The following is a 13,578-nucleotide window of genomic DNA, read 5'->3' as shown; positions in this document are numbered from 1 at the left end:
AAGAAGAATGTGACTTCCATTTTAAGTGAGATGGGAGGCCATGTGAGGGATGTGATCAGGAGAATAAGATGATTTCAACCACTCCGGCTCTTGCGTGAATGTAACACAGATGGCTAGCTGTTGACAAAAATCAATGCCCTCTTATTCCTGGGCACACAGTGAGAATACATTTGCCAGCCTTCATGTCATTGGGTGTGACTACGTGCCTAAGGTCTAGCCACAGAATGCGACTGGAACTAATGCATAAAAATCTCCCATGTGAGCTCATCCAAGCTCCTTCCTACTTCCAGCTCACAGGGATGGAGGTAACACTTAGAGTAACCTCTGTAGCCACAGAATAAAGATAGCAGAGACATCATCAACCCAGGTGCCCGAATGACTGCGTGGAGCAGACTCTCTACCCATTCCCCCGCCCCCCGACACATACCAATCACACACACACACCACCACCAGCATCATCACCTAGGAAACACCCCGAACTCTTTCATGAAAAAATCTAAGGTATTTTTCTTTTGAGCAATTACATGGATGGGTCTATTTATTAACTCAGCCTAGTCTACCCTATCTAATACAGTGGACAAAAAGCCCCTTCTAAAAGAGAGGCTGGAGTGGAGAGCAGATTAACGAAAAGACGATTTTAATCAACTAGAGGACATACGTTGAGAGTTTACACAGGGGTGGTGAACCCCTGAACTTGCCTGAACGTGGCAAGAATGGTCAGAGTCAGAGTACATAGTTTGAGGATAGAGCTAAGAGGACTTGCTGATGGTTCATGACATTTAAGAATGTCAGCTAAAATTTTTGAAAATTCTTATAATTCTTCTATATTATTGTGAAACTAGATAACAGAATAGACTTTTCCTGACTCACTTTTGGCTGAGAACAGAATCCACAGAATTCCACAGTGAGTATAAAACAGATCGCCTCTATTGTAGAATTTTGAAAGGAAGTGAAAGAAACTCCATTCCGTGATTCTTGGACTTTACAGATAATGAAGCATAGGAAAAGGGTCAGAGACCAAATTTGATTAGGAAGATATCTTTGGAGAAAATTGTGAGATGCAGCTTCTTCCAGGCCCAAAGTAGTGGAAGGAGAACCTGTCTATTTCATCTCAGTCCTTCTGAGGGGTTTCTGATGGGATCAGTCAGAGCTCTGAAACATTTTCGCTGAAATGGTGCCTGACCTAACTGAGGAAACCAAATCGTGCGTGCCAATGGGGTAGACGCGGCCACGCTGGGATCTATGTACTCTCACAGAGTGTGTTGGTACACATTTCCGATAAACAGATGTGAGCTACACAGAAGGAGAGGCAGCATGGGCTTGTCTTGGGCTCTGTGTTGTTGGCTGACTGGAGGAAAGAGAGAAGCCCTCAGCAGAAAGGGGATAGGGATACAGCACAAGATGCTCATGGAACGCGGCACATTCATGGACTCTTGGGAGATTCCACCAATAGAGATCTCTTCTTGATCCACACAGATGTACATCTCTTCTAGCTAGAGGAATCTCCCAAGAGTTCATGAATGTGCCACATAAGAAAAAACATGTTTTATATAGAGATGACTTCCCCACCCTACCCAAGCCTGGGAGGTCAGAACATGGCTGTCTGCTCAGGCATGGGGCAGATGGAGAGAAGAGGGGAGAACAGACAGACAAAGAGGAAGAGGTCAACCACAGCACCCACCTCCTTCCCCACTGCAGGTCTCCAGCCCAAAGAGGATCCATGCTGGGCAGGGAGAAAATTTTGCATTAAATCAAGTTCAGAGTTTTATTTCTATTTTGGATCACACATCCAAAACACTGAACTAACAGCATGCTTGTGATCTGAATGCACTGTAGGACTCTGTATTTCTAACAACGAGCAGAAGGGTCATGGGATCTGCCTGACTTTTCTTCCTAGAGCAAGGGAAGATTAAGCCACTGAATACAATTTAAAGAGACCACAGGACACTAAAATACAGTAATGTCTGGATCATGTTACGAACCACGCTTGTTCGACACAGTGCTTCCATTCAGGACGGAGGAGGAATGCGGGCATTTCTAAGTGCAGCGAGTCACAACAGAGGACTGCCAGCGGGACTGACACAGCATCTCACAGGAGTTTGGAAAGCCCTGAGCTCAGGCCACCCAACATGCGACTAGGAAATCAACATAATTTTCTTATCAAATGTATTAAGCAACTGCTTCTCTCCTGACTTGGGCGAAATGTGGCCCAGTCACTGCCATTTCTTAAAGGATCATTGCAGCTACATTTATAAATGTTCCAATGAAATATTAAAACACACGAGATTCCTCTTCATTTTGAGCTTGTTATCAAGGGTTATCTACATTATTTACTTAAAAATGTTCTCTGTTTTGAAAAAATCAAATGACGAGTTCGGAAATGTTTCTAGAGTTTTCTTCTTGTCTGCACCCGACGCTCTCATTTTGTCCACGGATATTCTGAAATGGTGATGGGAATTCCATGCACAGAATATGCTGGCGCTTGCTCAGAAAACCTGCTCTACAGATCTTGATTTAATTACAGAAAAGAGCGGGGAGAAAATAAAACTAGAGCTCTATTTCCACTGAATCCATGATGCAGTTCACCTAAGACACTGCAGAGGCCTACAAATTCAGAAGACTTGAAAATAATTTCTTTGATATAATAAAAACAAAATCATTTTTCCTTAACTGAATTTCCTGGCCTTTGTGGCAAGAATCTGATGCCTCACATTATTGTAGCAGTTTTTCTCCCCACAGTTTAATCTAGGACCCATTAACCAACGCTACTTCTATATTCCACGAGATTACATACAAACTCGATTTTATGAATTATGTGAATGCCACTGCTGAGAGGGTCCACTGGTAATATAATTAAGACCATGCAAATGTACACTTCAGATGAATTAAAGGCATAAAAAAGAAATTATAAATTGGAGAAATACATTTTAAGGGCTTTATTTATTCTAGGTCATTCGCGTCAAAGTTGGAAACTGTCAAAGTTTGAAAACAGATAAAAACTGCTAGACGGGATGGGGCGGAGGAAACCATTCTCTGAGCAGAGCCTTGCTGTGGATTCAGTCAGTCCTTTCCTGAATCAAGGTGTCTGAGTAACACAGACATTTTATGCCGGATGTATTGCCAGTGGTACATGAATTATATATATTTGCAGATGATCCTATAGTCAAACTAAACTTAATGCATCATTTTTTTTCCAGTGAGTTCCTGTCCTTGATAAAATAATGGAATAAAAGATTCTACATTGCATTCATAAATCTTAAGGGATAGTTTTGCAATGCTTTAACCAACCTCACAATTATTATAGCAAGATTTGGTAGCATTATTTCATGGCTACTTGGGGAAGCAAGTATTTAAAAGCAAACAAATAAAAATCAGAAATAATAAACATTGGTGATTTGTACAGTTCTTTTCCTTTTTTTTAAATTTGGGGTAGAGGGAGAACAGAATCCGGTTACTCACTGAGACAAGGCTTAGATATCTGAAATAGGAAGGTTGAACACTTCCATCCGTGGACCCTGACTTTGATTTATTTCCATATATTATCCTTTGTATTCTCATCTTCCTTACAGAATTGTAAACCCCTCTGAGGGGAGGGGTGTGGTCACTGGTCTTCGTGGTCACGCCTATGCATCCCTTACACATTTGCTGAGTCCTTATCGTGTGGTCATTGTCCACTAAAAGTCTCTTAAATTAAATAACCAAAATAAAGATCACATTTCCCTGACTTTAAAACCCCCACTTATTTTCACATTTCTAAAATAGGATACATCTTACATTCAACAGCCTCTTGCAGCTGCTATTAGCTAGGCACAGCAGTGGTGAAAATCACGGAGACAATATGTCTCTAGAATTCTGAATGATAAATGTTCTCAATGACGAAAGATGCTGTGTAGAAAACCACAGTCATCAGAGACTGGGATGAAAACTGGTTTAGAAGTTGAGCTGGTTCTAGTGTAAAGTTTTAAGAATAATTTAATAAATTTATTTTTCTTTTATTTTCCTTTTTATGTATGCTAATGGGTGATATATGGTTTAAGAGAAAAGCTAAGTATAAACAAATCTGAAAGACTTCTTTCAATAATATTCTATCTCATAAGAAAACATTGTGGTAGCTTAATTGGCATCAAGTTTTTGATACATAAAATAATGGTACATCCTGTAATTACTTAATGTTGTATGGCTCACAGTTTTGTAGAGATAGTGCACTATTCACAGTGATTTACACTATAATACCTTCCAAGATTTTGAATAGAGTATATTTTTGGCCAAGTAGCATATTCTGATAGTTTGGATGATAACAGATAACTATGGTCACTAAAACCACCACAATCTATGATTACAAAATCATAAATGTTAACCTCGGTATGTTTTGCTTCCATCACAATCCTCCATCATAAGGAATTTTCATTTGTCTGCTAGAAGGGTCCTCTTAGGCATACGGATACTTATTTTAACTTTAGAGGCATCTGTGTCCATCCTCCATCCCCAACCCAGGACTGTGCCAGGTGAAGTGGGACATGAAGAAGCATATGCTCTCCTTGCACAGTAACTTTACATCCTCTGAAATGGAGGGTTAGGTCTCCTCTACACGTGGCCCCAGAGCACCAGCTGGTAGAAGCCACACCAGAACATCACTGCTACTATTGACTTAGAGACCCCTCTTTCACATCAGTTCTGCAAATAAACTTTGTCCTTCAATATCTCTGACTTTTCCATGTGTTTCCCTAATCTCAGTCTGTTAAAACTCTATCCAGCCTATAAAACCTAGTGCAAATGTCATCAGATACTTCTAACAATCTCAGCCAGAAGTTACTATAATTTTTTATTTTTCTGTAGCTTTTGCTTGCCAAACACTGTATCATGTGGCTATTAATTGATATATTTTATTTTCACTATCTGACAGTAGAATCCTTGAGTACAAGGTAACGTTTTATAGATCTCTAAATAACCCGACAATTTAAAGCTCTGATTATAATAGGGATTCAATAAATGTTCATTAAACATTAAACTGATACATTTTTTAAATCCCTAAACTAACAGACAATCTGTACAATGCTTAATGCTCTATGCCACATTTATATTTTAATAATTTTTTTTTACCAAGAACGTATTATAAAAGCTATTCAATGGTATCACTAAGATTATGTTATGAACACTATTCAATGCAAATATAAAGCATTGTTATTAAGATTTAGGAATTTTACGTTCCATTTATAATCAGACATCATTCATCATTTATAAGTATTTACATATATATGCAATATTTGAGGAAATATCTTTATATCGAACATTATTTGCTCTGTGATAGCCTGATTAACCCAGAAATGTATGTTGTAACATTCTCTAGGCAAACTTACCTCTCACAATGATGTTGGTGGACTTTTTTGCAGGGTTGCCCACATTATTATTGGCAATGCAGCTGTAAGTACCAGCATCTTCTGAGGTGATGGCAGGTATGGTCAAAGTTCCCCCATTTAAAATAGTCTTTTCAGGCAGAGTCCCAAAGGAGCTGACCCAGGTGAGAGAGGGTGCAGGCTCTCCTCCTGTCGTAACACACACTAATGTTATGGCCTCTCCAGGATTTACAACTATAGGGTCATCCACCAAGAGTTTAATTGACGGAGATGCTAAAAGACAAACAAAAGGACATGCGCCTATTGAGATACACGACAACTGGAATTCAACAGCGTGCTTCACATTTATTCAAACAATTAAAAGACTGTTTTCCTTTGCCAAAATCATATTGAACGAATCAAATTTAAACCAGATTTAATGGTTACATGTTTTAATGACATGGTAAAAACCTGTAGAACTGTATTAAGAATTTTACACATGGAGAGAGGAAATAAAATTTATGGATTCTTGGATTATGGTTCCAAAATTAGAATGACAAGAGGCATTAAAGTCTTAAAACAAAAATCCCTTTCTCTTCTCATGCTGACAATCGTCATTTGTTTTTGATGTTCCAGATATAAATATTCAGCTGTTTAGTCCTTGTATTTTCACGGGGAAGATGGTCAATTAATTTCTGGATTATTCTAAGGTGAAATGATAATTTTTGCAACTTGAACACAACCAAGTAAGAGATTAAGGCATAGATCTTCTATCAAAGAGCGGGCTGGTTTTTTATCTTGAAAAAGAAGATCGTCTAATTCTAATGCAGCCCCTATACCTCTTCTCTAACCTCTCCGTTCAGCAAGGTCTAGGCAGTGAGCTCTCATAACCACTAGTTCAACACTCAGAAACAAACAGATAAGAGCTCAAACACAGTCACCAAACTATGCCTGCCACCACTCTAATGTTTGGGTTATAATAATCCCCCCATTAAAATAAGTCATTTGCAATCTTTCAGGTTAAAAAATACAAAGATAAATATCCATTCAATAAAAAACGCTGTTAGAGACTTTTCATTAAACACTCAAAATAGAAACTGCACAGAAACTATGTTCACAAACAGCACATTTATCCTACCTACACCGCAGTGCCAGCTGACATAATACATCCCTAAATAACAACAGGGGCAGGCATTATGCCGATGTTTCAGTTCACACATTCAGAAATATTTTATGTCAAAGGTAAAACTGTATTGCATGAAATCAATCCATATTAGAAACACTTAAAGTATTCAGTTGTACTGTGTGATTTTTTTTTTTTTCAGATATTAACTTCAGCTTAGAGTTGGAGAGTGTTTTTTTTTTTTTTCAGAATAAACAGTAAACTCCTTGTGTGGTTCAACATTGTCTGCCTTGTTAAAAAAAAAAAAGAAGGGTAGAGGAGAGCAGAAAACAATTCCATATTATTATAATGGTTCTGTGGGAAAGGCATAGAATGCCTGGATGACCTCTTTAAACATCACTGCATGCTGGTCCTTCTAACATCATTTTAAGTAATAAGTAACTTTTCAAAGTGTCTCTATAGCCCTTGTGAGGTTTTAACTTTAAATTACAAAGATATATGATCAAAAACCTGTTGGGAAATGCACAAAGTGAAAATAATATGCAAAAGGTACTGCAGTTTGGAAGAAAAGAAAGTATCTCAAAGAATTATTTAATGTTGTTAAACTGATGGAAGATATTACTAATTAAATATTTTGAAAATAGATATTACACTTAATTATTGATATATCATTGTGAAAAAGTAAAATAAATCCCTACAGCCCAATTTGAGGTAAATAGTATAATCTTATAAAGGTATTAGTTAACATATAATTCTAGAGATTCCAACATTTATATCATATTAACAAAGCTCATTTATTTTATAACATATTTTAGTAAAATTAAAAGTTCTAAGGCCTACAGGCCATTAACAGTATATGTTTGGACTATGGAAACACACAATGGTGACATTAAGTCAAGAAACATGTGCCCTTGAAATTGACTTGCATAAGGATGTGTTGTTTTTCTACTAGATAGACAATATTTAAAGCAAAAGGTCAAGAGAATTTTAAAGCTCATAAAATAATACATATATAACAAGAAGACTGCTGTTTTACCTACAATGCATTGCAGAACTATTCATAATCTTATTTAAAAATCCTCCCTTTTCCAAATCTGAATTGAAAACAGAATGTTGTCCAACTGGGTGTTATTGAAACTGATTTTCTGTTATCCCTAATATTAAAAACAGCCCAAGGAGACCACAAAAATGACTAATCATTTCAAGACGTTAAGAATATTCATATATATTTTAGTATCAAAAATTTCTAGCTTTAAATGTTGAAAAGATAAAAGTGATATCATTGTCATTTTTGTTCTCATGGCTTACTTTTAATTCTATAAATATCAGCTTTTTTGAACTATGAGGCTTTGCTTAAGAACCACAGGCACATTAAGATTCATCAAGTTTAAGTGTAAATCATGCTGTAGAGAAAAATATTAAAGTAGGAAAAACATAAAAACATAAAAAAATTGTCTACTATTAAAATTATTTTTAAGAGGAGATTTCATATTGTATGGACCCTTTGCTAATTTGGGGGTCTATAATATGAGTGAGGCAAACATCCTGGGTAGTTACTCCCTTCTTCCCAGCTTCCACAGCCCCCACAGTTCCCTTCATATCACCCTGTACAGATGAGCCAGGCCACCACTGCTGTTCTTCAGCCAGAAGTAAAGTGGTGTGACTGCATTCTCTGACAATGGTGTGTGGCTGAGTGGTCAGAGCACAAATTCTGGAGAAAGACAGCTGGGTTCCAATTTTGACTCTGCTGTTATTTAATAACCATGTGAACTTCAGCAAGTTCTCTCACTCCTGAGGGCCTCAGTTCTCTATTGCTGAAATGGAGGAAAACAATTAACTACCTTGTAGCGCTGAGATGATTTACTATGTGTCAAGTGCTTACAATTGTGCCTGGTACAAAATAGGCACTTGAAAAAGTATTTCTTTTGTCACTATTTCTATTACCACCCTCATAGCCTGGTCCAGTGTGTGCCACATAGTGGTCCTTAATCAATATTAGTAAAGCAAAGCAGTAAGTGGGCAAACGAATACACGGGTGGCTAGTCTAAAAACTGTAGTCACTATAAAATGCGATTGTTCCATTTCACTCTGATGCAGATGGCAGAGACATTTTAAGACCATTTTGACGTTTGGAGGTCTAGTGCCATAACACATAAAACATATTTCAAGACACACAGACATTTTGAAGAAACATAATTAAACATTTATTTTCTTCTACGATATTTCTTATTTGTAAGTTGAAACTATTATTTTTCAAGATTCAGCATTTCCATAAGGCCTTTAAAAGCTCACGGGCAGGGCCAGCTCCAGTGGCCTAGTGGTTAAGTTCAGTGTGCTCTGCTTTGGCGTCCTGGGTTCAGTTCCTGGGCACAGACCTACACGACTCGTCTGTCAGTAGCCATGCTCTGGTGGCAGCTCACATACAAAAAGAGGAAGATTAGCAGCAGATGTTAGCTCAGGGTGAATCTTCCTCAGCAAAAAAAAAAAAACAAAACAAAAACAAAAACAAAACCTCACAGGCAAATGGTATTATATTTATTTCATCCCCCGCCCTGCAAGTGAATGCTATTTTTTCACAGTGTCCTTAAACTATCCAATCACCCTGAGTCCATGCAATATAAGCTTCCTCTGCTGCATTTACATAGGTTCGTAGGAGGGGAAGAAAGATGAAGTTCATTTCACCAAATCATGTGCATAGCTGAGCATTCTGTAAATGTCTATTGTATGTGTTGATCGAATTACCCCATCGCTGTATGAATATAAATATGTAAGGCTATGGAGGTGATCAGTTCCATTATTACCATGAGAAAAGTGCATTGTTCTAAAACATACTGTGAGATCTAGACATCCATTCCTTCTTCAGAGCCACATGTGAGAGACAGATTACTATTTTAAGCTCATTTTTAAGTAATAAGGAAATTACACATGAAAGTGGAAAGTGGACAAGAGAAACACGGAATGGACAGTATGTAATTTATATTTGGGATGCTCATCAAACCAAAGTAAAAGGTAGAAAAATGTGAAATACATGAAGTAAACAAAGGAAAACTTTCAAATTAAGTGAAGCAGTTATATCTAAAAAATCATAGGGCCGGCCCCGTGGCTTAGTGGTTAAGTGCGTGCGCTCTGCTACTGGAGGCCTGGTTCGGATCCCGGGCGCGCACTGACGCACCGCTTCTCCGGCCATGCTGAGGCCATGTCCCACATACAGCAACTAGAAGGATGTGCAACTATGACATACAACTATCTACTGGGGCTTTGGGGGAGAAAAAGGAGGAGGATTGGCAATAGATGTTAGCTCAGAGCCGGTCTTCCTCAGCAAAAAGAGGAGGATTAGCATGGATGTTAGCTCAGGGCTGATCTTCCTCACACACACACACAAAAATCATAGATTATTTTAAACATGTTTAATAGTTATTGCTTAATTGCTCAAATTACATAAAAATAATTTCAACTAAGTCTGATTTTAACATAGCACACACATAGACACGCACGCCAACAGCTATAAACATTCTTTGTGTACGTGGGGCTTATAAATAACTGTGGGGCCAGGCAGACTTTCAGACTTATAATCTTGTCAGCACTCAGTGATGGAAGGCATGGTCACCACAGCAGTCGTCACAGAGACTTGAGTCTCTGCAAGATCTGAATGCCAACACTCTAGCATGCTCTATAGATAGATAGATAGACACAGAAAGAGATAGATCAATCTATAAATTATTGATCTTGGGAGAGATGTGATGAAGTAGGATGAAAAAAGAGAGAGAGAGAGAAAAAAAAGGGAAGGAAAAGGAAAGGAAAAAAATGAGAGGAGAGGCCACACAGTCTGTGGTTTCTATTTTCCAAAGTCCTAAAACCTTAACACAACTTCAATAACTGCAATACGGAAAGCATATTTTAGGAAATATCTCTAAGAAAGGGAATTCTTCCCATGTTCTCTCCTTCAGTCATCATGCCCCATGTCCGTCTGTCTGTCGTCCCCCCTGCTCCCAAACAGAAAAAAAAGTTTCCTTGGGCTGAGCAACAGAGACTTCAGTGGGCCCAAGACAGAGAGAGGACTGGCCTCTTGAATCCCACTAAATCTCAGACGTCTGGATATTCAGAGCAGTGGGGGATCTGTGTGTCTCTTCCTGGTTTTAGGTCAGAGTGTGACTGGCCAGACAGACAAAAACACGGTGAGTCTCCTGGAAAAGGCTCCATGCCCCAGGGTATAGCCCCGAGCCCCACCATGGTGGAATGGAGGAGCAGAGAGACCACCCAGAACTGAATGTGCCAGGATCACAGGAGGGAGGGAGGTCCCAGGTGATACCTGCCTATCAAAAGACACAGACCTCACACCCCGGCCTGGGTAAAACACAGTACTCCCTAGAATTTAAACAAAATCTGGGGGAATCGGGAACTGCACACTGACTGAGATAAAATTTCTGAAAATACAGCAGGATCGGTGGTTGAAGAAAAATGAAGTTGAATTATAAAGTAATAAAGATATATTTATTTCAAACCTGAGTTTGTAGACTGGGATCCATGCCCACTACAAATTTTAGTGAGTCAGTTCCTCCTAAGGTCCTCTGGATGTGTGATGCAAAGACTTAGTTTGGGACTAATTAAGAATATATTTTGTAGGAGGAAAATGCTAGTCTAGCTGAGGTCAGTGACTTGGGTGTTTTATTTTGCTTTGTTTTTACTGCTACCTAACACAATAGCTTGTTGAAGATAAACATGATTTTAAAAAGTTGAAAACAGGGTAGTGTGAATCATCTTTATATTCTTAGAGCCTTTGGCCTTCCATGCATCTTTTAATTTTTAAAAGGCTTTTAATTTTTAAAAAGGAGCTTAGCTTTCCCCCAGACTCTTCAATTAAATTGATATGAAGCAGTTAACTACTGTAGAAAGCTGCCTGTTGCTTTGAGTCAGAGATTCTAAGACATGTGTTTCTTTGAATGGAAGTAATCTGAGTATTAGAAAGTAACCTGAGTCATAAGGAAAATCACCAGGAAGCAGAATCATAAAAATCCAGAATGTACTCCAGTAAAAAGTCCTCAGCTAGGAGGGTATTTGTCTCAGTTTGAATCCTCCCAAAGCAGGTCATGATACAAGTAGTTTATCTGGGTGGCGACCCCAGGAAGCATATTGAAGGAGCAGAGAAGGGAGACAGGAGAGGGAGGAAAGCCAGTCAAGGAGCACTAATGAGGGGTTGTCACTGTGGGAACCCCGGATTCCTGCTGCTGGGAGCCCTCTGAGAGATGACACGGGACACACCTCAGATCTCTCCCTCTGAAGAAGGAGGCTGGGTGTTCATCTACCAACTCTGTCCCTCATTAGTTGAGGATTATTCTGTGGGTCTAAACTTCTCAGCCTCAGACTCTGGCTGAACGCATTGCTGAGTCCAGAGAAAGTCCTCAGACAGAAGGACACTAATGTGGAATCTGCTGGAAGAAATTGCAGTAACCTCCAGAGTGAGCTAAGAGGAGAAGGCAGGGCATCACAGTGTCTGCTAGTACATCCTTTCCATGTGAATTCAGTGATCAACAGTTGGCTACATGGAGACAATGTGAAAAGGGTGAAGGGAAAGAACTAGGAAGGAATCGGCGGTGAGCAGGGGCACCTTTCATCCATCAGGATACAGGCACAAAATGAAATGAAAAGAGCACGGTATGAATTAAAGGAAGAGGGTGTAAAAACACATGATTAATTTTCTGCTTCTGTTCCATGGCCCTCCATTTTTTAAACTAGAAAATACACAGATGATAGACAAACCAGCTTCTCTGTGGAAAGACATGTTGAAGCTCTGCTTACAGATTCAAGGAACAGAAAAAAGTTTCTCTCAAGAATTAGTCATTTCACTGAGATACAGGAATCATATTTTCATTGAAATCAATTTCAACACACATTTCATTGAAATACAGGTAGCAGGGAACATTTCACATAATAAAAATGAGAATATATATTAGAAGTTGATTTGAAAACTCAAAATAGCCTACCCATTTAGTTGGGGTTATTATTCAAACATTACCATTATTGACACATTGATTGATTCTGACGAAGCCCAGGAATGACATTATATTGGGGAATTCTACTTAAAACAATGCTCCGGGATATGGCAATATTTGAAATAGTATTCATAAATAGTCTCTAATGCAAGAGGGAGCCTTTGCTGGATATTGAAGCCAACATGCATTTTTCATTATTTTAATATTCACAGGACAGATGTTTCTGGAAATGACTGGGAAGGCAGAGTAAGTGTGTTCCTTCAGGGAAAATTACATAAAAATCTCCTAGAAGAGACCTAGTCCGTAATACCACAAGTTCCAAACAAGGGGTTCCCTGCAAAGGTTTTTTGGTTGGCATAATATCTTTGATTGTTGTTGTTGTTATTATTATTATGATGATGAATGAATGTCTTAGGTATTGCTTGTTCTCTCTAGTGCAACACATTTCACCACACTCATTCATTCATTCACTCAATAAGTATTTATCGAGCACCTATTATGTATTAGGCCCCTCTGATAGACACGAGATATATCAGTGAACAAAATAGCCAAAGGATCCTTGCACTCTGAAGCTTACATCCCGACAGGAAGAGAAGCCCTCTCCCCATGACTTCCGTTGTCTTAGGTGACTTCACATAATTAAATCATCTGCCTGTTCACTGAACGATGTGCATTTATGACCCCTGACCAGGATGCTTATGCCATCAGAGCACAGTGAGTACAGAAATCTGCCAAAAGATATTCCTCAATGAAATGAGACTTTACAAAATATAACAAGTGTCAGTTACATTTGAATCTAGTCATCGAACAACATGAATGGAAAAACTAGGAATGGAACTTGTTCTAAGGTGAGCAGAAGACAATAAAGTCAAAAGCTTATTTCAGTCAATAAGCTATGCCCGTAGTTGGGGTACTGATACTTATGGCCTGAAAAGTTTTCATAAACACTGGAAAAATATGACAAAGCAGAACTTTAACACCACATATATCTCCCTCCCTCGGTCAACAATCCTATATTGTTCTTGCCAACAGGTAAAATCTTGGCAAAATTGGTCTCATTCAAGTTTACAAGAACCTGAGCATTTATCCACTGCAGCAGCAGAAGCCCAGTGGGTCTTCACTCGTGAAGAGA

At 38.7% G+C, this 13,578-nt stretch overlaps 1 protein-coding gene across 1 annotated transcript in view; it reads right to left on the bottom strand.

Moving 5' to 3' along the window:
- The window catches only part of MDGA2 (MAM domain containing glycosylphosphatidylinositol anchor 2), a 791,668-nt gene that overhangs the window by 269,289 nt on the left and 508,801 nt on the right, over positions 1-13,578 (bottom strand). Inside the window, exon 6 of the mRNA XM_004436360.3 lies at positions 5,358-5,627. Coding sequence (XP_004436417.2) covers positions 5,358-5,627 — 270 coding nt within the window. The remainder of the gene's footprint in view (positions 1-5,357; positions 5,628-13,578) is intronic.

Source organism: Ceratotherium simum, chromosome 3, assembly GCF_057802395.1.
Source record: "Ceratotherium simum simum isolate JZ-2026a chromosome 3, ASM5780239v1, whole genome shotgun sequence".
Classification (NCBI taxonomy): domain Eukaryota; kingdom Metazoa; phylum Chordata; class Mammalia; order Perissodactyla; family Rhinocerotidae; genus Ceratotherium; species Ceratotherium simum.
Note: the sequence above shows the minus strand (reverse complement) of the source record. Positions and strands in the feature narration are given on the sequence as shown.